At 33.8% G+C, this 26,749-nt stretch overlaps 5 protein-coding genes across 10 annotated transcripts; 2 read left to right on the top strand and 3 right to left on the bottom strand.

The window, feature by feature from the left end:
* The first annotated feature begins 164 nt into the window (after window positions 1-164).
* LOC107430861 (lysine--tRNA ligase) lies at window positions 165-5,137 on the top strand. The gene is made up of 17 exons (XM_048464400.2): window positions 165-317; window positions 441-504; window positions 948-1,016; window positions 1,163-1,328; window positions 1,411-1,504; window positions 1,597-1,682; window positions 2,021-2,139; window positions 2,209-2,286; window positions 2,468-2,593; window positions 2,685-2,967; window positions 3,160-3,256; window positions 3,361-3,517; window positions 3,769-3,912; window positions 4,103-4,171; window positions 4,321-4,464; window positions 4,586-4,637; window positions 4,819-5,137. The coding sequence occupies exons 1-17, from the start codon at window positions 172-174 to the stop codon at window positions 4,821-4,823; spliced, it is 1,899 nt and encodes a 632-aa protein (XP_048320357.2). The 5' UTR covers window positions 165-171; the 3' UTR covers window positions 4,824-5,137.
* Window positions 5,138-6,135: 998 nt separating this feature from the next.
* Window positions 6,136-10,559, top strand: LOC107430862 (acyl-coenzyme A oxidase 4, peroxisomal). Of its 2 annotated transcripts, none has more exons than XM_060818229.1 (12): window positions 6,136-6,346; window positions 6,713-6,817; window positions 7,077-7,183; window positions 7,379-7,580; window positions 7,703-7,776; window positions 7,903-7,962; window positions 8,132-8,241; window positions 8,728-8,887; window positions 9,583-9,659; window positions 9,742-9,913; window positions 10,016-10,108; window positions 10,194-10,559. In XM_060818229.1, the coding sequence occupies exons 1-12, from the start codon at window positions 6,301-6,303 to the stop codon at window positions 10,323-10,325; spliced, it is 1,338 nt and encodes a 445-aa protein (XP_060674212.1). In that variant the 5' UTR covers window positions 6,136-6,300; the 3' UTR covers window positions 10,326-10,559. The 2 variants fall into 2 exon arrangements, with proteins under 2 accessions (XP_060674212.1, XP_048319823.1); XM_048463866.2 differs by having other exon boundaries at window positions 6,138-6,328.
* A 575-nt stretch (window positions 10,560-11,134) lies between these two features.
* LOC107430881 (protein RESPONSE TO ABA AND SALT 1) lies at window positions 11,135-14,215 on the bottom strand. 2 transcript variants are annotated; one of them, XM_048463867.2, is made up of 2 exons: window positions 13,660-14,215; window positions 11,135-12,359 (listed from the first exon to the last, which is right to left on the bottom strand). In XM_048463867.2, exons 1-2 carry the CDS (start codon window positions 13,662-13,664, stop codon window positions 11,696-11,698), a joined length of 669 nt encoding a protein of 222 aa, XP_048319824.2. In that variant the 5' UTR covers window positions 13,665-14,215; the 3' UTR covers window positions 11,135-11,695. The 2 variants fall into 2 exon arrangements, with proteins under 2 accessions (XP_048319824.2, XP_015897240.3); XM_016041754.4 differs by lacking the exon at window positions 13,660-14,215 and having other exon boundaries at window positions 11,135-12,773.
* Window positions 14,216-14,365: 150 nt separating this feature from the next.
* On the bottom strand, window positions 14,366-20,994 carry LOC107430875 (phosphoinositide phosphatase SAC8). 4 transcript variants are annotated; one of them, XM_060818225.1, is made up of 20 exons: window positions 20,694-20,990; window positions 20,265-20,339; window positions 19,835-19,962; window positions 19,660-19,751; window positions 19,407-19,464; window positions 18,900-18,956; window positions 18,606-18,637; window positions 18,375-18,457; window positions 18,182-18,288; window positions 17,599-17,685; window positions 17,382-17,495; window positions 17,005-17,069; window positions 16,256-16,354; window positions 16,035-16,134; window positions 15,784-15,892; window positions 15,603-15,675; window positions 15,432-15,525; window positions 15,236-15,322; window positions 14,723-14,789; window positions 14,366-14,605 (listed from the first exon to the last, which is right to left on the bottom strand). In XM_060818225.1, the coding sequence occupies exons 1-20, from the start codon at window positions 20,851-20,853 to the stop codon at window positions 14,478-14,480; spliced, it is 1,815 nt and encodes a 604-aa protein (XP_060674208.1). In that variant the 5' UTR covers window positions 20,854-20,990; the 3' UTR covers window positions 14,366-14,477. The 4 variants fall into 4 exon arrangements, 3 of the variants coding, with proteins under 3 accessions (XP_060674208.1, XP_060674209.1, XP_060674210.1); XM_060818226.1 differs by having other exon boundaries at window positions 17,382-17,459; window positions 20,694-20,989; XM_060818227.1 differs by having other exon boundaries at window positions 20,269-20,339; window positions 20,694-20,748.
* A 770-nt stretch (window positions 20,995-21,764) lies between these two features.
* On the bottom strand, window positions 21,765-23,928 carry LOC107430877 (bifunctional monothiol glutaredoxin-S16, chloroplastic). Its single transcript, XM_016041750.4, has 2 exons — window positions 23,465-23,928; window positions 21,765-22,444 (listed from the first exon to the last, which is right to left on the bottom strand). Exons 1-2 carry the CDS (start codon window positions 23,846-23,848, stop codon window positions 21,941-21,943), a joined length of 888 nt encoding a protein of 295 aa, XP_015897236.3. The 5' UTR covers window positions 23,849-23,928; the 3' UTR covers window positions 21,765-21,940.
* Window positions 23,929-26,749: the final 2,821 nt, after the last annotated feature.

Below are 26,749 nucleotides of genomic sequence, written 5' to 3'. Positions count from 1 at the left end.
ATGATTTTCTTGTATAACAAGAACCAAACAAAGTTAGTCGTAGCCCAGCCTACCCATCTAGACCAACACTACTCCAAATCCCATCCTATGAACGAAACTTACATATATACATATATATATATATATATATATATATATATATATATATATATATATATATTTGTATGTAGTATGTATATATCTCCACATCCATGCACAAAAACTCATGCTCTGAACATGGAAACCACGGAAGCATCTTTGGAGCCGCAGGAGCAGTCATTAATGGGTTCTTCTGCTTCAGAATCCATAGCAGCTTCCTCAAAACCTGTTAGCGACAAGTAGTATACTCTCTTTGTATATATTTTCATACTTTTATATCTTATCTTTCATGTATGTGCTACTGTCTGTTGAAATATGATATAAATTCGTTTTACAATTTTTGTTCACTGTGTTTCAATTAGTACTCTTATTAAAAGCGAAGAGATTGCCAAGGAAAGGCAGATTAAAGGGTGGGAGAAAAAGAAGGTGGTGATTTTCGTTACTCTTATTTTTTACTTTTTATTTAGTGAACTATGACAGTTTGCAAACTTTTTGAGGTAGATTATAATGTTAGTGGCTGTGAATTGTTTCCAATAAGCAAAAGAAGGAGAAGTTGGAAAAATAAATAAATAAATTTGTTTAGTGTTAGGTGGTGCATTCATGGAAAAAGGCTATGTAAACGAGTCTTAGTGGTGATTCAAACTGTTTGGCTCTGGTGATTCTGACTATTTAGGAACTAATTTGACAGTGATTTTGAAAAACCATAGACCATAGTTATACTTTGAAGTGCAAAATTTGTTGACAAACACAAAATGGCAAAGCCAAAGCTTCTTTTCTTGTCAATATCAATTTTTCATTAAATTGGTCTAATCTTACTGCCTATAATACCTTTATTTGTAGTAATAAGATGAACATTGTTGGATTTGCAGGCTTCTGCAGTAACAAAATCACTAAAACAGTATCGACATGAAGGAGATGATGATACTATGGACCCTACTGTAGGTTCCACCACTTCCATTAACTACTTTCTAGCATTTCATTTTAATGCTATAAGAAAATCATTTTTTTTTTTTTTTTTTTTTGTTAAGGAGAAAATTTAAGGTAATATATTCTTTTGCATGATTATTGATAATGTTGTTCGCAGCAATACTTGCAAAACAGGCTAAGAATCCTGCAAACAGCAAAGGCATCTGGCTTCAATCCATACCCTCATAAATTCACAGTTTCAACATCTATAACTGAATTCATTGAAAAATATGGAAGCTTGGATGCTGGAGAACATGTTGAAACTGTTGAAATCTCTTTAGCTGGTATGTTTATTAACATCATTTGTGTAACGTCTATAATGGAATTGAAATAATTCCATATGTTTATTTACTCCATTTTCTCAAGGGAGGATCATGAGCAAACGAGCATCGTCTTCAAAATTATACTTCTATGATCTGTATGGTGACGGTACTAAAATTCAAGTAATGGTTGATGCAAGGTAATTTATTTTTCTTTTTTCATTTATTTATTAACTATTTAGCACATATCAAAGAAACTAACTCTGTTGTCCAAATATATTTGATTTGTCAGGCATTCGAACATGGAAGACAGTGAATTCTCAAGTTACCAGTCCGGGGTGAAGCGAGGAGACATTGTTGGTATCTGCGGTTTCCCAGGTTAGTGAAATGTTATAGCATACATGAAAGGATAAAATATGCATCCAGTTTGTGATTACCAAAGTTTACTATGGGGATTAGAAGCCTTAAGAGAAATTACTTCTGTCCTGTTCTTCCCTGTATCACCTCTGGTCTTATAGTGCTACAATACACATTTCCATGAGTCTTATGGCTTGTTGATTGCCTGCTTATATTTCGATTAAAATCATGTTATTTGAAGTCATGAGTTTACTGGTTTTCATATCAAGTGTTTTTGTCCTGGAAATTTTCATCATGCTCCTTGAGGAAGATGGTGCTATGTACGTACATGTATAAATTGGCTGTTGATATCATTACAGGGAAGAGTCGAAAGGGAGAACTAAGCATTTTTGCAAAGTCATTGATCGTGCTTGCACCATGCCTTCACATGCTACCGAGGCACATCGCGGTTCATGGCACTGATGAGGCACATTCCAAGGTGAAAAATCCATTACAAACTAATCTTCCCTGTACTAGTCCCTCAATGTTAATAGATGTTTGTTGGCAGAAGAATGTAAAGGAAGATAATAGTTCATGGAACCCTGGAAAGGCCAGAAATCCTGAAACTTACACTTTAAAAGACCAGGTATACATATACTTTGCTTTGACCTTATTTATCTATTCCTCTGTTTATAGTGCCCCTGAATTTCTAGGTCTCCAAAATGTAACTATTAGATATGTGCTTCATATCTAACCGCAGGAATCCGGCTGATTATTTGTGAAATTGAGTTCCATGAAGTTATTGTGATGATCTGTTTTAATGGTAGGAAACTCGATATCGTCAACGTTATTTAGACCTTATGTTGAATCCAGAAGTACAACAAGTATTTAGAACCCGAGCCAGGATCATATCTTATTACAGAAACTTCCTCGACAGTCTTGGATTTACAGAGGTTTAAAAATTTTCAGCAAGAGTTTTCCATGTCTTTCATACATATTTGAATTTAAAAACATGCTTATATATATATATATAATCTTTATCAGGTAGAAACTCCAGTATTGCATATGACGCCAGGAGGAGCTGCTGCCAGGCCATTCATTACTCACCACAATGAATTTGACATGAATTTGTATATGCGTGTTTCACCTGAGCTTAATCTTAAGAAATTGATTGTTGGTGGACTTGATCGTGTTTACGAAATTGGGAAACAGTTTAGGAATGAGGGAATGGATCTAACTCACATACCAGAATTTACAATGTGTGAGTTTTATATGGCATATGCAGATTACAATGACTTGATGGAACTTGCTGAACAATTATTATCAGGTCAGCTTCTAATATGCACTAAACCAAAATAGGTACATTTTTTAGTGCTCCACAATGTTAACAAATTATATTACAGTGCCAATAATAATAAGGAAAACAAATATTTATCAAGGTTCTTGTATCACAAGCCATTGTTTTCAGAAGTTTATGATATTTCAATATGCAACTGTGGTACCATATATATACATGCAGGAATGGTGAAAGAGTTGACTGGAAGCTACAAAATAAAATACCATGCTAATGGCTTGTGCAATGAACCTATAGAAATTGACTTTACTCCACCTTTCAGGTATAAAAATTTGTAATATTCAACTACTTTACTACTCAAAACCAGTATGTTGTTTCAAAAGATATGTAAAACTGATCCAATTATTGTTTCCTTTAATGTTGCAGAAGAATTGATTTGATAGAGGAGCTGGAGAGAATAGCAAACCTCAGTATACCCAAGGATTTAGCCAGTGATGCTGCTAACCAGTATCTATTAAATGCTTGTAACAGTTTTGATGTGAAATGTCCCCCTCCGCATACTACGACTCGATTATTGGACAAGGTCGTTTGTTTATTCCTTTGGATAGTGATTTTCATCCCTTAATCATAAGACATAACACGCATAATGATTGCACATTGAGATACATACAGTAAACAGATTTTAAAAAAATAAATAAATAAAAATCGGAAGCCAAATTAAGCATGTGTATTGTTATTTCCCTTTTCCACTGATAATTGTGATTTTTGACAGAATCAAATGCCACATTAAGAAATATTGTACATTTATTGTTTTTGAATTTGAATTGATTGCAGCTTGTAGGACATTTTCTTGAAGAAACGTGCATAAATCCTACATTCATAATCAACCAACCAGAGGTCATGAGCCCATTGGCAAAATGGCATAGATCAAAACCAGGCTTGACCGAACGCTTTGAATTGTTTGTCAACAAGCGAGAGGTACACAATGATTTCGAATTCATTTTCTACTAAATTTCATTATATGGCTTTCCAGTTTTCCATTCTCAGCCAAAATGATGAATGTTTTCTTATGGTTCAGCATTTGGTGTGTCATTAACCATTCCAAAGCCAAAATGGACATGTTTTATATGACTGTTGCTTCATGTGGTTTTTTCTATTCTTAATGCAGCTATGCAATGCATATACTGAATTGAATGACCCCGAAGTGCAGCGCAGACGATTTGCTGACCAGTTTAAGGTAACAAAAATTGACTGTATAGAAGCAGATACATGCAAGAAAAACCTGATTACTTGGTTGATGAATTAAAGAGCTGTAAACCAACAATAGCCAAAGTCCTTTTTTATCTGTCCACTATGTTTGCTTAATTTATAAATTGTTATAATTAGGATCGGCAATCTGGTGATGATGAGGCAATGGTTTTGGATGAATCATTTTGCACTGCTTTGGAGTACGGTCTGCCCCCAACAGCTGGACTAGGAATGGGGATCGATCGGCTTACTATGCTTCTAACAGATTCACCAAATGTCAAGGTTAGATAACTAAAAATTATTCATGGTTTTTGTCTTCCTTCACAATCCCATATCCAGAAAACCAATCTTCTTTTCAATAAAAATCTTTTTAACAGTTTGATATATGATATATGTTTAACAGGAAGTTCTTCTCTTCCCTGCCATGAAACCTCAAGAAGAAAACTCACTGAGAGGTGAAAATCCCTTTTCAAAATCCCCTACAGAAAATAAGAATGAACTGCATTAGTCACTTTGGATCCTTTCTTTATGATAAACTAGTCTGACTGAAAAATTTTGAATTTTTGACCATTAAAATATCAGATTTTGAAAAAAAAATCTACATAAGGAGCTGACAACTTTTTTACATCCTTGCAGTTTAAACTTAGGAAAATTGATGCTGAACCTGTGAAGATGTCAGTCAATCACACCAAGCATTGGAATTGAACTCTTGGGAACAGAGTCATTTCTATAGTTGTTTGCTCTCTGGTGCCTCTAGGATCCAAAGTTTGACGCACAAATAGAGCTTGTTGTAAACCAGATCATTGTTTCAGTTCTTCTTGCCTGTCATACTATCTTTAGAAATTGCATCTGAATTTTCCTTTTCAAGTTTTAGCTCTTTTTTGGTCATTTAATCACTATTTGATTAAAAAATACTGTTTTAAAAAAAAGATTAAAATTTTAATGGTATTAAATATTGATCATTATTTGTGACATCTCTAATTTCTGTTTTGGCCTTTTTTTTTCTGTCAATAGTGGATGGGTGTGCCACGTTGACCCTATGGCTAGGGGTTGTGAAATCACCAGCTTGACTATTTATTTATTTTTTCTCATTGTAATTTGGTACTTAAACTTTCTTTTTATAAATTGAGGCGAAATTCAACACCAAGCTTTCAACCTAAAATTTAGAAATTATCGTCAATTATCATAATTAATTGGACTATTCCAGAGGGTTGGTACTTAAACAGTTGAATAGATTAGATATTTTTTCTCTTAATTAATAATTTCAATGAAATGATAGAGTTTTTAAGAGTTGTTTTCAATATAAATAAAGGAAATGAATTGAATTTCTAATTATTAAATACATTTAATGTGGAGTGACATAAATTCCCCCAAAAAAAAAAAAAAAGTAAACTAACGGTAATATATTTTTATTTTATAAATATATTCACTTTGGAAGATAAAGGGACGGCTGAGTTGTCCTCCAAAATATGTAATCTCGGAATATATATATATATATCTATATATACTTTTTAAGAAGATTTTTACATAAATGCCATCTATTTGGTTTCACCATTTTTTGCACATCTGTCCAAAAATTTTCCATTCTAATTTTGTAACAGCCAAATTATATAAGTAGAACAAAATTTCATTTTCTTGGATTATACCCAATTTTAGAACACAGTTTTTTTTTTCTTTTTTTATAAACAGTAAATATGCATTTTAACAGTAAAAACTTTATCGTTTACAAACTTCGACGTGCAAAAAATGCTGAAATTGGTGTTAAAAAAAAAATAACAATAATTTTCTATTTTTGTTTTGGTCTGATTTCGGATAGTGTACAAGGTACATTTTTGTCGTCTGACCTGTCTATAACCAATCGAAGAAAAAAAACAAAAAAAAAAAATTGATCACGGAATTGCGTGCCAAGGCTTTCCTTATCCTTCACTACCGTAAATCATCCAACTCTGTCAGTCTTGACCCTTTTTATAATATTATTGTCTCTAATAAAATCCTCTGCTCCTTTTTTTCTTATCCTTCACTTCTTTAGTTTTTTTAGAGCCCCGGTGGTGGTGTTCGTTTTCTACATTTTATTTTATTTTTCTATCTTCCATCGTTTGCTCTGGTTTTTCTTTCACAATGACAGTCCGATCAGCTTCCAATCAAGGTTCGTCACTCTCACACGGTACTTTTTTTTTTTTTTTTTCCGATTTGAGGTTTCATTTCTTTGCTTTGGAATTTTCACTTTTCATTGCTGATTTTATAGATATCTTATCGCTCTGTTTGATCTTTTTTCTATGAATTTTCATTTTATTTATTTATTTTTTTTTCTTTTGCTTTTAAAGATCGGAAAATTTAAAGTTGAAAGAACGAATTGGATGAGGAGCTGATTTTGTTTTTGAATGAACTGATTTTCTGTTCTTTGGTGGATGTATTTTGACTTAATTTAGTTTGCTGATATACTGTTAGAGAGATCAAAATATTATGATTTTTTTTTTCTTTTTTTTTTTTTATATGCGTGATTATTGATAAAAATATTGATGTGTAACAGATGAGATTGAGACGAAGGAGAGGAGTTCTTATTTTGGTTTACCAGCGTTGGATGTCTCCTTGGCTTTTCCCCAAGCAACTCCAGCATCGATTTTCCCCCCTTCCGGTAAGGACAATCATTTTGTACATATGTGTAATACGCATCTGTCTAACTTGGATTTTCTTGCATCTTCTTGCTATTTTACTCCATGATTGTTGTTATTGGTTGTTTTATTTTATTTTTTTATTTTTTTACATATATTTTTTTAAATCTGTGGCTTAGCTGCTCGCAAGAGTAAATCAGATGTTATAGAGAGAGAGAGAGAGAGAGAGAGAGAGAGAGAGAGAGAGAATATTGACTAGTATATTGGCCATAAATTTTGCAGCATCAGACTATTATCAATTTGATGATCTATTAACTCCTGAGGAGAAGGATGTCAGATTGAGAGTGAGAGAGTGCATGGAAAAAGAAGTGGCTCCAATTATGGCCGAGGTATCCTTCTTCTGTTGCTCATTCATTTAATTTTTCTCTTGTTTTTGGATTTAGCTTTGAATGATATGTTTGTGTATTTCTTGACAAAATGATGGAACAATCTTGAGGCTATGGGTGTTTCTTCGTATTAGATGTATGCATGCCAATAAACAAAGATATAAGTATGGAATTTTTTTATTTTTATTTTTTCCCCAGTACTGGGAGAAGGCAAAATTCCCCTTTCATATTATTCCAAAGCTTGGTGCGTTGCGCATCGCTGGTGGCACAATCAAGGGTTATGGGTGTCCTGGTCTGTCTATTACAGCAAGTGCTGTTGCTTCTGCGGAAGTTGCTAGAGTTGATGCAAGCTGTTCTACTTTCGTTCTGGTCCATTCTTCACTAGCAATGCTCACTATTGGTTAGATTTTAAATCATCTTATGTTGCTAATGGACATATTAGCTTGTTAAGGTTTTTATAGATATAAGGCGATATAGAAAGGTCTTGACTTGTATAACTTCTCTCTGGACTGTCAAGAGTAGCACTGTGTGGATCAGAGGCACAAAAGCAGAAATATTTACCTTCTTTGGCAGAGTTTAAGACTGTAGCTTGTTGGGTAAGATGCTTGTTCGTGTTGTTGTTTTGATCTTCCCCCCCCCCCCCCCCCCCCCCCTTCTCTCTCTCTTTCTTTTTGGTCTGTCTTTGCTAAATGCATACCCCTTCTGATTTTCCATATGTTAAGGCTTTGACTGAACCTGACTATGGAAGTGACGCAAGTGCTTTGAGAACAACGGCAACAAAGGTTGAGAGTCTTTGCCTTCTTATCTTTCTTAATTCTTCTTTATATGTTTATTTCCTTTCTCCTTGGGAGAGTTCCGGGAAGTGGGGCTTGCTAAGTTATTAACAATCATTGTTCAACATTCTGTATCTCATTCCATTTCATGTTGTTGCCTGTGGAATTGGATGAAAAGGTGGAAGGAGGTTGGATACTTGACGGCCAAAAGCGCTGGATAGGGAACAGCACCTTTGCTGACGTATTGGTAATTTTTGCTCGGAATACAACAACGAATCAGATTAATGGGTATGTTAAGCATAAATATGAATTAAGGTTTTTCTTTTGTGTGGAACAGCTGGTTGACAGCTATATATCAAATGTTCGAAATAAGTGCTTCCATCTTGATGTGCTTCAAATATGTTTGAACCCTGTGCTTTTCACTAGTTGTTTATCCTTGTTCTTCTTAAAGAATATATCCTTAACCTAGATACTTTTGAGAATGTCAAATTTGGCTAGTTGATGATGTATCAGTGTCAAGTTAATGTTTACGAGTTACTTATTAATAATTCAAGTACGTCTAATTATCATCATCTAAGATTAAGATGTACTACCGCCTGAGAGTAGAAGACTATAAACTCTATAAGGATTTTATATCCTTTCTTACCGTCATTTTCATTGGTATTAGATGCTTGTGTGGTGCAAAGTTACCATGCTAGTTGGTCTTCGTATCAGCATGCTCTTTTTTTTTTTTTTTTTTTTTGGCATGTTGAGCACATTTTCTTTTTGTTACAGATTCATTGTAAAGAAGAATGCCCCTGGATTAACTGCCACAAAAATTGAAAACAAAATTGGACTGAGAATTGTGCAAAATGGAGATATTCTATTGAAGAAAGCCTTTATCCCTGATGAAGACAGGTTGCCTGGTGTCAATTCTTTTCAGGATACAAACAAGGTGTGGTGTCAATCTTTTTCCTTTTTTTTTTTTGTTTTTTCCCTTAATTCTGCAGTCTGCAGTTGGTGTTTGTCTTTTAGGATTTAAAGCATGGCAATATGATAGTAGGAAAGTAATCGTAGAGTATAGAGCAGCTGAACTATTTTTAAGTTCTCATCTCATCATCTGTGCTTGTGTTTGCGAGTAGTGTAAATTCCTGGTTCTTATTTGTAATCCTTATTTTAATGGGGTGTTTGGTAAAAGGGAAAGTATTGAAGGAAAATGGTTCCTGAGAATCAGTTTTTTGGGATTTAGTTTCCAGAGAATGTGTTTTTTTGGGATTCTTTTTATACTGTTTAGTTAATTATAGAAGAAAATAGGATTTATAAGTAATTAAATAAATTTATACATTAAAATTAAAGGGTAAAATTGTATTTAAAAAAATATGTAAAACTAATTTCTTAGGGAATTTTAAAATGACACTTCTTGGGGAGGATTTATTTTCCCTCTCACTTTCCCATATTGTGAGATTTATTTTCTGCTGGGGCTCATAAATTTCTCCTTTTAAAAACCTATCCAAACAAGAGAAAATTTCACTTTCCTAGGGAATTTTAGATTCTCACTAACTTTACCATTACCCAAACACCCCGTAAGGTGAATCTTGTTTGTATTGTGAAATTATTTGTTATGCTTTTCAGTAACTGTCATCTCTGCAGGTCCTTGCTGTTTCACGTATAATGGTTGCTTGGCAACCTATTGGTATATCAATGGGTGTCTATGACATGTGTCACAGGTAATGAAATATGCTTCTTAATTATACATATTTACAAAAGCTAGCAGTACAAACTTATACCGACTTGTAAGTGATTTGAAAGGTATCTGAAGGAGAGGAAGCAATTCGGGGCACCACTAGCAGCTTTCCAACTCAATCAAGAGAAACTTGTTAGAATGCTGGGAAATGTCCAAGCAATGACCTTAGTTGGTTGGCGCCTTTGCAAGTTGTATGAAAATGGGAAAATGACTCCAGGTCATGCTAGCTTGGGGAAGGTAAGTCTTAACTTGGAAGGAACCCTGTGATACATTGGTGCTGCCACTACACTGCCTATGCATGATAAATGTTTTCGGACTGTACATTTTTGTTGTTTACAGTCGTGGATCAGCTTGAAGGCCAGGGAAACAGTTGCCTTGGGACGTGAGTTGCTCGGTGGAAATGGAATCTTAGCTGATTTTCTCATTGCAAAGGTTTATCTTCATATCTTGATTCAAATTTCATGTTAAAACTAAAAACTTTGTTTCATCTCTTTATTTTTTTTGGGTTGTCTTGCAGGCATTCTGTGATTTGGAACCTATCTATACATATGAAGGCACATATGACATCAACAGCTTAGTCACAGGTAGGGAAATCACTGGGGTGGCCAGCTTCAAGCCAGCTGCATTAAGACAACGAAGCCGCATGTAACAGTGTAAACTTTCTAAATCCGACTCCTAATGGAAAAAATGTTCTTTATTCCATTGATGAAGGGGGATGCTTCATAGTTCATACAGTTTGGTGGACAAGAAACGGTTTTTAGAAATATAATTGAATTGAATAAGGTATTCAGGTGTTGTAAAAACAATGATAAATATAACGAAAATGTAATTGTAACTGCTTGATTTGGGGCACAGTGGAAAAGTACCTTTTGTTTTTTCGCCATTCTTTTATTGTTTTTTACAATACCTTTTTGTTACCGTTGTAGATTAATTGTATGAATTACAAGAAAAATAATTGTTTCTCGCAAACTGTGATTATTCAAAATGCTAAGTGGATATTTTGGCAAAGAAAAATGCAAAATGGATAAATAAAAACCATATTGTTGATCTACAATTTTATGAATAAGAGTTTTGATTGGTGAAACATTTTTATCGAGTAAGATGAAAACGATAAAAATTAGAAAATATCACCTTCTTACCACCTCTCCAATTAAGGGTAAAATCTGATACTTCCGACCATAAACTATTAGTCGATTAATGTAATACATTAGATTGTAGTATAAAAATCTTGTACAGACAATAACAATTATAAGGGCAAAAAGCCTAACTCATAGTGTTTCGAATATTGAGGAATTTCATGTCATGGAATAAATTATTGGGGAATTTCATATCATGGAATAAATTCTTACATACCAGTTTATAGAGTGTAATTTTAGGGGTAAAGAAATCAGTGGGATGTAAACCCCTTTTTTTTTTTTTTTTTTTTTTGGGGGGGGGGGTATTAATCAGAGGGACATCAACAGTAAAGGTGAATTTGTATAAACAGTGTCGTTTTTAGAGTTTACCGCCTGCTCCTTCTGCTTCACCTACTAGCCTAACCTGTTCAGCTCTATTCCAACAGTTCACCTCTCCACCACCACCATCCACCAGTTTACAGAAAGAAAAAAGTCAGTTCTGATTGACTTGCAGGATTTAAAACAGAGAACCTCTTTTTCCAGGCCATTTTAGCAGCAAATCCAGAAAGAAGAGCAAAACAAGAAGTAGAGCACAATGAACCAAAAAAACTGCACTCTTCTCTCTCCTCTTCCTCAAAAATATATTCCAAAAGCTTCACCAAAAAAGACGTAAGAAAAACCCATACCTGTTATCCCAGTAGAATTGGTTACATCTTTGATTTGTAACCTTCCAATGTCTCTACGGTTCTTCTTCACCGAAAAAGAACCGTTAGACATTCAAAATTTCAAGAAGACCTATATACACACACATTATATAAAATATCCTAAATAATAATAATCCTATACCATACTACTCCATTATTAACCACCCTTTTTTTTTTTTTTTTTTTTTTTGGTGGGTTCGTCAGCTTCTTTCTAAACCGCGATCTCTGATCTTGAGCTGAAGCTGGGTAGCAGCAGCTAAGAATTTCAAGGTCTGGGTCGGACTCAAAATCTCCACCACCTTCAGAGCCGTCATAATCCTCAGCGAGTCCGCTCCTGTGAGAATGGCCTCCATTGCCGTTTTCAACGCATCCGTAGCCGCTTCATCTCCCTGTAACTCGCCGTCCACCAACCGTCCTCGACGTTTCACGACATTCAGCAGTGGAGGTGCAGCGACGCTCTCTTGAATCTTAGCGAGCTCGTTGTCAAGTGCTTGCTCTTCAACCTTTGTCTCGTTCATCAACCTGTTCATCCTCTGTCTCTGCTCCTCCGACAGGTCGTCGACTGAGTCGGCGACCACTCGGAGTGCGAGACCGGGCTTGAAGCCGGCGATCCAAAGGAAAGCGCGCTCGAGGGTAGTGAACCATGTGGGAGAGAAAACTAGGAACACATTGCGATGAGCAATTTTGGATTTCTCTTCGTAGTATTGTTGGTAGTGAGCTAGAACCCGGTTGATTAGCTCTTTGAGATCTTCATCTCGGGATTCATGGCAGTGTTGAAGAACAGAAAGAAGCTCGTCCAGATAGTGTTGTTGGCGCACTAGCCAACCTTCAAGAAATGCCTGGAATGAAGCGCCATTGTCGTCTCTGTTGGTCATCGGGGAGAGAGAGAGAGAGAGAGAAGAAAAGCAGAGGAAAACAGAGGAAGAAGATGAAAACCCAATACCAAAAAGAGAATGAAAAAAAATGAATTATGTAATAATGGAGGTTGGAAAAAAAAAATAAGAAAGAAAAAAAAAAGGTGGTTATGAAAATGTGGTGGAAAAGGAAGAGACTTGGAAGAGAGGCATTGGGGTTTTTTTCTTTGTGATTGATTGCTTAGTAAGAAAGCCTTCTTCTTCTAAGGGGGATGATGCTTCGAGAAGAAGGTTAATGTAGTATTTTGTGGTTGTGGGGTTGGGATAAGCAGACAGAGAACGGAAAAAAGTGAGTCCGTGAAAGACGCGTGCGAGAAGCGTAGATATAGAGGGTTATTTAGGAGTCTCTGAATCTTGGCCAAGGGGGATGATTTGCATGATTTTTTTCTCTCTCAACACTCTTTAGAGAGAGTGAGAAACCACCGACTGCGAAGACACAGAGATTACGGAGAGAGAAAGAAAAGGAGGAATAGAAAGTTTGAAGTTTTCGGTGCATTTTGTCGCTGAGTGTAGGATGTATGGAGAGCACGTTTTTGTTGTGTGTGTGGGTGGGGAGGAAAAGGCAATTGATAGTGTTGGGAGAGACAAAGAACAGAGAGAAAGAGAAAGGCATCTGAAGGTAGTGTTTGGGTGCTCATCAAATTGGCTGGTAGAGAAACAACACGTCTCGATGACAAAAGTTTGCAAAGTGGAGATAATTTGAGAAGCCATGCTATCAAAACAGCAATGAAATCCATGCAAAAGAAAAAAAAAAAAAAAATAATAATAATAATAGTAATAAATTAATGGGTTTTTTTTCATTGTACTCTCTCTGAGGATTTTTTTTAATTTTGGCGGGTAGTTGAAGAGACAAAATGATTGTAAATTACATTGGCCGAAAAAAAAAAAAAAAAAAATCGGTGATGAAAGAGGCGGTGAGGTAATGAGCAGGTGGGTGGGGTGGATGAGAATTCAAGGATAATTTTAAAACTGAGGCCTTCTCTTCCTCTGTTCAATATCCAAAAAAGAAAAAAGGCAGGTCCTCTAGGACAAAAACTTCTTTTATTTCATGTGATGTTATGCGTGAGTATTACATTATAGAATATACCACTATATGCAAGTATTCCTAGTGATTGCGGTGGAATTTAACACTTCTGTTAAGACTCATCTCTGTTTCTGTTTCACAGGGATGTAAAGAATGGCGGGTGTCTTTTGCGGAGTGTTGAGAAATAATAAAAAAAAGGGCTGTGCTTAGCCTCTCCTTTGCATACCTCATCAATCAAAGCTTTTTCATGTTTTTGGCATTTTGGATTGGTTTTATTGACGAAAGAATCTCCACCACTATTCTTCTTTTGTTAAGCAGCTGAATTGTTGGCACCACCTATTCTGCACGAAAAGACTTTGGATTATATGTACAACTTTCTAAGACAGCACAAGCTTAAATCCAAACTAGGAGTCCTCTGTCACATGCTCATCCAATCCATCAACTATTTATATACAACTTTTGCTTGTGAGTCTGTTGAGCCTTGGGTGACCAGCTCACTTATTCTTAAAAAAGAAGAAATATTAGTATTCTGAATAGGTGAAAATATTCGTTTTTACAGAAGAAGGGAAAAAATAAAAAAAAAAGTTCGACTATTTACGAGAGATCAATCTTAAAAAGTTACAACGATGCAGATTGCAGACCAGAGCAATGCGAACATACCAAGGAATGAGGCAGCAATGGTTGAATAAGAAAATTATGAAAGAAAAAGATGTCTGCTAGAAGAGGTTGGCAACAGACTTGCCCCATGACAAAGGAGTAGAAAATCGTTCAGAAAAAGGGGGGAGAAAAAACTCCCCCTTTTCGTAATAAAAATTTGTGAAGACAAGTCATCCCAACCTTTCACAATGCAAATTAGAGTCTTAATCATGCGAAAAGACTATGGAGCCTATGTTTAAGAGCTATCTGCTGCGCTGTGTGAAAGAAGGCGTGAATTGAAAGAAAGTCTAATGCAATTCATTAAAAACTACCATGGCTTGAAACAATATTTAGAATACTTTTTATGTACAACTCTTCAACATCATTTTAAACTAGTTCAGATTAATTTTACAGAAGGCCACACAAACGAGGCCGAGAACAGAACTGCCTTCCATTAGCTTTCACCGCCGCCATAACTCCAGCAGTAACTCCAGCACAAAGTACAGTAGTTATGTACTGCTGTGCATTTCGTCCCGCTGCAGAACAGATGATTACAATTAGTAATAGTTTATGTCTGCTCAGCAACAATCAAATAGAGAGGTAAATCGTGATCAATGTATGTCGCATCCGAATATTATGAGCAAAACTGATACCTTGATGAATTGATAAGGATGTCAGCGTCAACCCTCCAACAACTAAAGCCGATGCTATAGGAAGATACTGCAAATTTTTCACTTCACAATTAAACACGGCCTTGTTATTGATCAAAACAAGAAACTGCTTCATAAACCACAGTAAAAACTAAACGTAAACAGGCCAATCATGAAATTGGTCGGATAGAAATATTACTCTTCTTCAGCGTTGGTCTAATACAAAACCCGTTCATTAACTGTAGTGAGAATACAAAGGAAGACACCAGGATTCTAAACAAACTAAATTTGAATTGATATGCTCAAACCATCTTTCTATTTCTCAAGCCAATATTAACTAAAACAAATGTGTCTATAACTATCAACCCCAGTCCTACCAATAACACAATGAACTTAAGTATTTTAGTTCAGGGCTGAAGGTGATAAGCATGAATGAAGTCCATAATGGATACAGTTTATATATGTCTACAGGACGGTTTCTCAATAAGATTTTTCAGTCCAAAATTAAATACTTACAGAGAATGTTTCAAATCCATTCAGGTGGAAGGGCGAGGGACCATTTTTGTTAACAGTATATCGGCCACTAATGAGATCCATTGCATCCTGAACAGAAACAAAATTCACTTGAGCAAATATGCACCGCATGCCAGTCACTTTTTGATTCATCAAAATGAGTAAAATCTAATATCTCAACAGATAAGGGACATCTTGCCTGCCTAACTCCATCATGGAAGTTATTCAAATAATATCTTGAAAGAGCACTCACTCCATCTTTGATCGCTCCAGTTATTGTCTGCCTTCCATATCTGCAGTATTGAAGACATGGAATAATTTTTAGAAAGGATATAGATTGACACTGTTCTTCAATTTAAATCAGATTTACCTGACTAGGTCTCCTTTCAGGGCATAAGTCCCAGCATATTGAAGGCTTATCTCATCACCTTGCTCAGCCCACACTAATGAAAGATATGTAGAGATCATCAGAAGGGGAAATACACTTTACAGACAACTACTGTCGTTGACCCACCATGAAGGACAAAACTTACATAAGAGGGATTCCATACCTGTTCTAAACTTCCCATAATCTTCAGGGAACATAGAAATGCACTCAGAAGAATCAAGTACCCCAATCCTCTGCAACTGTATATTTAAAGACTTCTGAGCCAAAAAACTCTGTAAAAACAAGAGAAGGAAGCATCTTTAAAATTTTAGCATAAAAACTCGTCTATCAGAAATAAGGACGCCTTGAGGTTGCATAATGTATCGATGCAAGTAATAAAGAAAATTGTCCCGCATGTTAATCTCTCACACAAACCTGGGTGACATTTGTCCGATCAAGGCAATCGATGCAGTTAGATCTAATAATACCCTTCTGCTCAGCTAGAATATTTCTGTCTGTGTCCACGAGGAAGTATCTGCTCAGCTGGAATAGTAACGATTAAAAACAGTATTACAAATAGCCAGTATACCTGCATTTTGGCATACTAATTTCATTTAGAATTTATACATGATATTTCATTCATCTATCTTGATTACCCTTGCTTTTCAAATTCCTCTGAGATTTGATCAAATAGAAGTTGTAAGTTATCAAAGTTTGAGTTGCCACATATATGATGAAAATCAAATGAGACATATCTGCAATAACAAACATAACTATCAAGGTAAGGAAAAAATAAAAATAAAAATAAAAATAACCTCTTTAACAGCATTGCAATTCTTATTTAAGAAAGAAAATCATCGTTGATATCAATGAGAACTATATAAGTAGAAGTGTTTAGATATCATGATGCTCCCAAGACCTCAGCTAAAAAAATGAAAAAAAAAATATACAAGAGGTATATCCCCATCAAATATCATGTCATACCCTTTTTAGTTCAAAACTCAATGGTTGAGCAAATAAAATGCATCTTTAACTTCAATCTCATAATGTGGAAAAAATTCATACACAAACAGAACTAACATTCAAAAGATAAAAACAATAACTTTTTTTGATAGACGTTAGTACCAGCATTTGCCAATCAGCCTAACCAACAAAAACTGAAAGTATAACAAAGTGACCAATTCATTCAGAACAACATAGAGAAAGCAAATGATGAAATCAAGAACACAATTAACAAAATGACCCTAGTAAATGAGAATTTACACACAGAAGTCAAGGGTTAGAGAACATGTGAAAAAATAATCATTCAAAGTAGGGAATTATAACTATCTGAAAATAAGGGGCAGGGGGGGAAGCATGAAAATATGTAGTGGAACTATATAATAAAAGAAGACATAATTTTCACCTCACATGGGGGAGTTTTTGCATTTCAGAAGCAAATGCCGCATTTAGTTGACCTTCATCACCATGCTGTGAATATAAAATGAACAGAAAGTATTAGTAAATTTTCAAACATACGAGAAAGCATGAGTTCTGAATAATTAAAAGTCAAAAATTTGAGTAGAAAAATGAAACCAACAGGACAAAATCACTAAAAACCATCTTTTTCATAAACTTCAAAGCCAATGGTAATTGAATGTTTACCGATAAAATTTGAAAAGAAATAATCTGCAAACATGTCCAGCTAGCCAAAAGTTCCAATTTCACCAATAGATAAGAAAACATGTAGAGTCTACAGACTACTTATTTCAACATGAGAAGGAGAAGTCAAGAGATTCTTACTTTATCAGTTAGGTCCACTGCTATTGTCTCTCCATATCTTTGCAAAAGATCATGAAAATGACGCTCTACAACTTCAGACTGTTGGCAGAGGGAAAAGTTTGCGGAATAGAGAGACTATCAGGACAGATTTTTAATTAGAAGAAGCAAAAACAAATGGAAAGTGGGCACGAAAACATAAAATAGAAGCATTTTCATCTTAATCTTAGAGTAAATGTACCGTCTGCTCATGATCAATAACCCTCAGTCGTGGTTTATAGCTCAAGTCAACAATTTGTTCCCACAGAAGTGGAATTGAACCTCGAATCTGGAAAAGAAAAAGACAAAGTGCAATGAATTGACGAAGTGCAATGAATTATCAAATTATAGCTTCTTTACAGACTTGAGTGTTGGATTATATGAAAACAAATGTTGGACCAAAAAAAAAAAAAAAAAAAGTAAAGAAAAAAGTTTATTATTCAAGTAACAAGATTAAGAACTTTTAAGAATTAGATAATAAACAAGCTAACGCTCTGTCATTCACAAGCTGATGAATATGAATCTTTCCTTGCTTGTGAGTCTACAATAGCAGTTTCAAATTTCAACTGATTTAAGGACTACCTACTAACCCTAAAAGAAGGTACTTAGTAGTTCCATCCTAGTAAATTTATCCCATCAGCGTATGATGACCCTATCTTATATGCTAATGCACTATTAGCGAAGGAAAATACTAGAAAAAAAAATTGTATTCATACAACGATCCACCAGTTGATATCCAAGAAGAGAATCATTTTTGGAACTTCCAACAGATATGCTGGAAATACCTGCATAAATGAGGACGTGAAGCCATCAATCTCCAACAATTGCTCCGTTTCAATAAAATTAGCTACATCTCCCGCAAGGTTGGCTCCTCTTCTCCACATCCTAGTTCCTAATTAACCATATTAAATATCAGATATATCTATTAGAATCAAATTATAACAAAGACTTCACTAAGCAATCATCACAAAATTGTACCTAGACGTCGTGTACATCTTCTCGAAACCAGAGTAAGTATGGCAGGTGAGTCCTTAAGATTTAGCTGTACAGTCTGGAAGCTTAATCATTGGTTAATTGAAAACATAATGCATTTTTCAAGTTGAATATGTCAAAATATTTACTTCTCTTCCTTTCTCTCTAATATAGAGAATACACAGAGGGAGAGTTTTAGAATAATAAACATAACGAATTAGAGATTTCAGGATATTTCCTTGTAGCAGAGGCATGACGAAGTCATCAAGCTGCCACCAGAAAAAACAATTTAGCACCAGAAAATATATATAAATATATATATATATATATGTATAGAAATAATTATATTTGAAGAATTACAAAACAAACTATTTTTCATTTATGTGTCTGGAACACTTTCCTTTCTTTCCACTTTGCTTTCTTTCTTAACAGAAAAGAGGCCAATGTGGCTTGCAGTTTGGAATCAAGAAAGTAGTTGCAGAATTGTAAGTTTAACTATAGATCCTTAATCTAATGAAAAGAATACCTAACCTTACACTCAATAAGTTCATCAAGAAGATTTCTGTTCCAAACAAATCGAGGGTCAGCCTGAAACACAGAAGCAAACCAAAAGCTCGAAATTGTTATAGCTATTCACCAGTATAGTTAATGTCATAAACAAGCATAGGACTATTTGACAGGGATTGGATCAGTAGAGGTTAAAGGATCTAATAAACATTAAATGACTTAGTAGATTACAGTTCACTCTTCACACAGATAACCAACTTTATAAGAAGGCAAATTCATTTGAGAATTAAAAAAATGACAAACAATAATCAAAACAAGAACCACAAATCTTAGGGAAAATAAATATTCTCTTGTTTGGTTAAAAGTGAATTATAAATGAGAATAAGCAAGTACCACACAAGATAAGTCAAAAGATCCAATCCATAGTTTACAGAATTAATGACGCTACATAAATAATGACGTGCAGATATAAGAATATGTCCTAAAAATCACTAAGGATTATTTTCAATGACAATCCTAGTGCCAACTAACCTGCTTCCAAATGGCTTTATTCATCCAGCCTTCTGCTAACTTCCATCTTCTCTGTAGGCTGACAAGACGACAAAGTACATCTAAATAAATACAAACTTTAACACCAGAACATCTTGGGAAATTTTTATTTTATTTAAAAGAAAAAAAAAAAAAAAAAAGAGTATTGACACGAAATGAACACGGACAATTGCTATAATGGAGGCAATTACTTAAAAAGCATTCTGATACTTAAATGCAAGGTACAAGAATATACTTCAAAGTAATATCTGTTTCATAAGAATAGTAAAGCCCTGGAGTTGATTCCACCGTTTTCAATAGATTCCTGAAGTAGGCCTCATCTCTTTTCTGCCATACACAATATCATAGCGTTTTTAGGAAAATGCCTTCTTCTGTTTTCTATAGCCAAAAGAAGCAAAAGATATCCTTACTTCTTGAGAATTCGACAGCTTCAAGGCCTCATTGCAGGACAAGAAACTCATAGACAGTACTCGGTATACAGGAAAACCGAAAAAGTTCCCAACTTCCTTCCGAGAAGTTATAACAATAACATAAGTTCCTGAACCCAAAAATAAAAAATAAAAAATATGTATACAAACCCCATTTAACAACTTATATTTGTATATGAAAGTTATGTCTGTCCTTACAACATATTATATAACGTTGACTATTACTATGCACATGTCAAAAAACCCAATTATGCTAGTTTCAGCCTAGGACCATACAAAAATTCAAGGTACAAAGTTCTATATAGCAAGTCCAATTAACCTATGTCAGTTTAGCAGGGAAAAATCATAGTTTCACTTAGCAATATACAAATGAGAGAGTAAGAGTATCATAATGTGTCAAGCAAATAAATACCTACGAGCAGTCTGATTGTTCCAACCACTCCATATATTGTTGATACTTTGGACGGATTTGCAGCTAAAGTATCCTCTGCCCAAAACCAAAAAAAAAAAAAAAAAAAAAAAAAAAAAAAAAAAGAGCATTAAATTTCCAGTATAGATTACCATAAAAATATGGAAAAAATATATATATATATATATCCATAAATTTTTCACACCAATAATTCTGAATAAGCATTAATATTAATTAAGGGCATGTGATATTTCTGAAATAAATGGAAATTTTTTTTAACTAATCGGGATTCACCATGGTAATCAAAGAGCGAAAAATTCTCTTTCCAAAAAATAAATAAATAAATTTTTGACAGAAAGAATTTCCGATCAACGACCAAACACGTAAAGGAAAAAGCTTTTTTTCTTTTTCTTTTTCTTTTTCTTTTTTTACCACTAAGAGGTTCAATGTTTCCGTCTTGGCGACCGATCGAGAAGCCTCGGTTTGGAGATTCAACGGATTTGATCACGAACTTGTCATGGAATTCCTGCAATTCCAACTCCTCGTAGAGCTTGAATCTATCTCCACCCGAAGAAGACGATCCGCTTTCCATTCTCTAGAAATTCAAAAGCCCCCAGAAAAAATAAATAAATAAAAATAAAAATTGGTCAAGAATTCGTTCAAGAAAATTTTGTATGCTTGACTCAGCGAGAAAAAGATATTGTTACAGAGACTCGTCAGCTTCGATAACGATTTTTAATTACCGAATTTTATTATTTTATTTTTTTTGGGGTTTTCTTGGTCTTTTGACGTTATTACCACTGATGATTTGGAAAATTTTATTAATAAGGTGGCAATTAGAGGATAAAATGATAAATTTCAATCATTGAAACCATACCTTTCGTTTTGTCGCTAAAGCATGCGCGACATTTAATGACGTCGGTTCTTATCTAATACGGAAAAGGGCATTATGTACTACTTCCAACCGTACCGTGATAAAATTATAACAAGGCCTTTCGAGATGACACGTGTTGGACGATAGGACCCACAAAGCGGCCTGAACCAACCAAATTTGCGTACACGGATTCACTTGCTTGGTTACCAAATAGAATAGAAATTTGCTGGTATTTATTGGGGCTGACAAATACAGTTCACTCAACAAATAGAAACAAGCCAGCTGGACATTTAATATTGTATCACATCACAACTATCTTAAGCATTATTTACCAAATTTAAGGTTTTGGAGAAAAACTACTTGCTTTGTTGTTTTTTAATTTTTGGAGAAAAAAGGAAAAACAAAGCCCAACTGATTTATGGATATTTTTGGAACTAGCTCTATTCCAGCTTACCTGATTTTTTTTCGACCTTTTTGGATTATTACAGAACTTTTGACTAGAAAACAGAATTAAGTACATAGTCAAATAAGAGCTGTTAATATTTCTTAAATTTTATACATACTTTGGTTTGAGGTTGTCCTCCAAAATATAAAAACAAAAAAGGAATCTCTTATACTGCAAACTTCCAGAGAACTAATTTTTGGTTTCCACTTATGTCTATTAATAGAAAAAAACAGATTAGAAGGATGGGAGAAAATACATAATTTTCACTAATTAAATTACAAGCCTACGATCCAGCACACACTTTCATTACCAATCTCACCGACAAAAAAGACTAATTTGCTTCAAAACTATATCAAGCATCTACTTTTTGAATAAACCGGCAATTTCACCCTTTTCATACATGGAGGTCAGAATATCACAACCTCCAACTAATTCTCCATTTACAAAGATCTGAGGGAATGTAGGCCAGTTGCTATACTTCTTCAGTGTTTCTCTCAATCCATTGTTATGTTCCTCATCCAGCACATCCACACTCTCATAATCTACACCTTCGTTTTCAAGAATGCCAACCACCCGCTGTGAGAATCCACAGAGCGGTGCACTTCTTGAACCCTTGATGAAGGCCACCACTTTGTTCTCCTTCACCAACCGGTCGATGAGTTCCTCCAATGGAACAGTCAGTTGGACATGGCGGCCTGGTGTCAGTCGTAAATCAGGCTTCTTCTTCGGTGCCTGTCGTACCCAAGTTGTATTTCCTTTTTCATTGCCTGTAGGGACCTTTCCAGTGGCTTTTATGTGTTCTTCCATCCATGATTTCCAAGCTTGGGTTAGAGCTGTTCTATCTGGTTCATTAACTACACCAACCTACAGTAAATTTGAAGAATATTGTCATTATTAGCTGCATCCACTAAATTATTTCAAATATTGTAGAAAACTTGTCACTTTTCAGCCAAAGTATATCTTACCCACCCCCCCAAAAAAATAAATAAATAAATGAAAAAAAAAAAAAAAGGTTAACTTTCTATCATTGGACAAAAAATTAACAACTTTTAACCAGCGCTTTCCTAATCCCAACAAAATAAGAAAAAAGGAAACCCCACTCCTCTTGCTTTCTAAAAAAGTATATTTGGGGTCATTAAAACAAAAGGCTTACAAGATTCCCCACCTCCTTAGAAAGACTGTCATTATCGAGTTATTAAAGAGCAAAGTACGCACTAGTTTGACAGAGACTTGGGTATGCTTTCCTCAGGGAAACCCAACTGCTTAGAAAATCTTCAATTTCAGTAACAGTACAATTGCCTTACAAGGCCATATAATTGCCAACAATCAATTAAAGCAAGTAAGAGTCCACATGATAAAATCATCTATAAGAACAAAAAGCTAATCAAAAAAGACAATTACTTAGACTTTTCAAACTCAGTTACATGAAAACAAACATGTTCAATTTCAATTTGGGCATCATGCTAAGCTTCCATTCTTTTTCTTCTCTTTTCTTTTTTCAGTTTTAGCTGTATTACAGCTGAGTAACACAGGCATATGCGGATTCTGTTCTCAACAATACCATCCTAATATCACAACAGTTATAGCATTACGCTGCCAAACCAATATTTATTGTTTTTTAGCACTGTAAATCTTCAAAATTCTAAGTCTCAGAAAATTCAGAAACAAAAATAAAAAAGAAAAATTGTTAATCAAATTAAAACCAATTAAAAAATAATAATTAAAAAAAAAAAGTATTGGTATCACAATGCATAATTCTTGACCTGTTCAACTAAGACAATAAATTGTACAACAAAATCATAAATTTATCCCCAGAAGCCTCCAGATATTAGACAAAACAGATTAGGCAAAGTGACTTTCAGAGAACCGGAAAACATTCAGTACCTTAACGGAATAGCAGAGCTCCGGCAACGATTTCCGGTGAGCGAGAATACTCGCCGCAATATTCCGTGATAGGCCGATGAATTGAAGGTCGCCACTACTATCGAAAACGGCGTAGACGCCGGAATCCAAAGGCAATTTTCCGGCAAACTGATCGGGAGCCTCCGGCACGGTGACTAGCTCCGTCTCCGAGAGGCTTTTGAAAGCCGAAGCGATGACCGAAGCTCGAGGTTTGGGCGCGATGAAGGGCTTTGTTAGAGAAAGTGAGGGACAAGTGAGGGATGGTTTGGAGTGGGAATAGAATGAAAGGGTAGGGGTATTTTGGGAAGATTGGGGGGAAAATAAGCGAAGTGAAGGCGGAGGAGAGAGGTGGTTGATCGTTGCCATTTCTGAGAGCGCAGTTTAGAGACGCAGCTTCGGCTTGCACCAAGCCTATCGGAAACTTTTTAATTTTATTTCTATTTTTATTATTATTTTTTTTTTCAAAATTACTAAGTAAATGTATTTTTGGGCCTCAATGAGAGATTTTATTTCAGTACTGGGCCTTAGAAACAACCTCAGAAAACAACTTTTTTTTTTTTTTTTTAACAGAGAAAAAAATATTTAATTTGAAAATTTGATAGTTACTAAAATCTTTACCGCTTCGGTTTCAATAAAAATATTTGATTGATTAATTTTTTATATTTAATGAAATGTTTACTTATTCATATTAAATTTTTTTTTTTATGTATTTTAAGTTTGTTAAATTATTGAAGTGATTTTACCATGTTTTATTTCTTTTTTCTATAACATTTTGTTTTTTAAGAAAAAAGTTTTATTCAACTATAGATTGTCATTTTTTATTCAAATAGACTTTTTCTATATTAACTATCTTGCTATTTGAATGCTAAACAAAAGAGAAAATAAAAAAAATAGAAAAACTAAATCATGTTTGATAATAAATTTATTTTTCAATTTTTATTTTTATTTTTTTATCTTTTAAACTATGTGCGGTTTGTTTATTTTAATAATTTGGTAATATTAATTGATGCTAGATAGAGTTTTTTAAATATATTAATTAACTATAAATGTTAAGGAAGAAAAAAATAAAATAAAAGGCAATACAATTTTAAATTGCATTTCAGTTTTTGTTCATATTTTTTTTTCTTTATATGTATAACTAATAAAAATGTCTAACTACCATCAATTAACATTAATAAGCTATTGAAATAAGCAAAATATATACAATTTAAAAGAAAAAATAAATATAATAAATAAAAGATGAACTTGTTATTCATTGAGGCCTAATAGATGTAACATGTTATCCTGTTTAAGGGTGAAGTTTGGTTATAAATTTTTTTAAAAAAAATAAAAGTAAAATGAAATGGTGAAGGGTGATTTATTAATTATTTGTGGGGAAAGAAGGAAAAACTAAAACCAAAACTAAGTCTAAAACTAAAATTAAAATTAAAATTAAAAATTATACTTTTACAACCTTGGTAAGAAAAGTTTGTTAACAAAACAAATCATGAATTCAGGTTGGTGCTATTATTAAGATAATGAAAGTGACATCACGTTTGTATCTTTTGGTGTGATTTACAAAGAATGCCTGGATTTAGCTCCATTTGAGCTCATTTTAACTTTTAACCATTATTATTTACATTAAGATATTATATTTTAATCATAATACCATATTCAATTCCCACATATTCCAAGCAAACCATTTTAACTTTTAAATAAACTATGAGTCTTAGGTACATTTATTTATTTATTTATTTATTTATTTTGTTTTTTAAGAAAGTTCACTTCGATACTCAACTAATAATGTTGCGCATGGAGATGGAAAAAAAGTTGTAAAAATTGATTGAAAAAGCAACCGCATTTTCCTTTTACAAATAAAACATAGCACAATTATTTCACTTCTTTTATATATTTTGGGGCTGATGTTCATGATTTGAAGCAAGCTTTCTTCTTTTGGGCAGTTTCTAAAATAGCGATACCACACTAGCTATGGCTTTAATTAAGTCAAGCCTAGTGACCAGTGAGTTCCTACCACATAATGTATATATGTTGTGCGATAGTGAGATCTCTGTCCCAGTTGACAGACACACTAAATGATTTCAATTAATAATGCTTCATAAATACAGTTTTGAGTAAAATAGCAGCTAAGTTGAGCTGTCTTTTCTTTGAAAAGAATGTGTGGTAACCAACAATATGCAATAAGACCTTTCATTGCAAATGATGTAATGTTATTAGGTCTAAGCCCATTCTCCAAGCAAAAGCATTTCTCACATTAAAATTCAAAGTTTCTATCTGTTAAGCTTTTAGACACTTATTATAGGTCAAGATTAATTATAAAGGTACATATCCAAGCCGTAATCTATTTTCTTTTCCCTGCTCAGCCGATTTTGTAAGGAATATTTAGCGAATTTTTTTTTTTTTTTTTTTTTTTGTAAATCAAGGAATCTTTGGCTTTTACTAGCTAATTTCCCTTTTGGGATTTGAAATTGAAATATTCCAATTTGTACCATCTCTCTGGGTCTCTAATAATGGGTCAATATCAAAAGATTTTTTCTTATGTGTTATTTAATAACATAAGGAAATGAAATTCAAGCAGTACGGTTTAAACACAATCTTCATTTTGAGGAAGTTTCGCAATTGTTTCAAGGAAAAGAAAAAAAAAATACAGAAAATCAATGATAGAACATCTTATTGCGCATATTAGTATTATTTGTGATCACCATTAGTAATACAAAATATATCAATTATAAAACAATCATTACATATGACAAAAAAATTTAAATTAATGTTTAGTTTTTGAAATGAGATTTACTAATAAATATTAGGTGGTAATATTAAATTATTAATACTATATTCTATCATCACTAAAATTTCTAATTCACAAATTCCATTGTATATTTTAAAGCCCAATCATGCTCCAGTATTTCAATATTCATAACTAAACCATGATAGCTAAGGGTCTTTAATTAAAAGGTTAGTATATCAATTACATGGTGAATTGTTGATAAGAAACATTAACCGAGACATATCAAACGCGTATATGGCACATAGACAGCTCCAGGTCAGACTTTGGATTTATGAAAGCCAAAAAGGCAAAGTATTAGTCAGGACTTTTTTTTTTCCCTCATCATCATCAATAATATGATATCATTTTATTTAAAATGATATCATTTTATTTAAAAATATTTAATAAAAAATAAAATAAATCAAGTAAAATAATAATAATAATAATAATTTTTTTTTTCCCTTAAAAAATAAGCTAAGATTATATACTGAGTTATGATAGAA

The sequence above is a fragment of the Ziziphus jujuba genome, chromosome 6, assembly GCF_031755915.1.
Source record: "Ziziphus jujuba cultivar Dongzao chromosome 6, ASM3175591v1".
In the NCBI taxonomy this organism is placed as follows: domain Eukaryota; kingdom Viridiplantae; phylum Streptophyta; class Magnoliopsida; order Rosales; family Rhamnaceae; genus Ziziphus; species Ziziphus jujuba.
The sequence above is the reverse complement of the archived record's forward strand: the minus strand, read 5'-3'. Positions and strand labels throughout refer to the sequence as shown.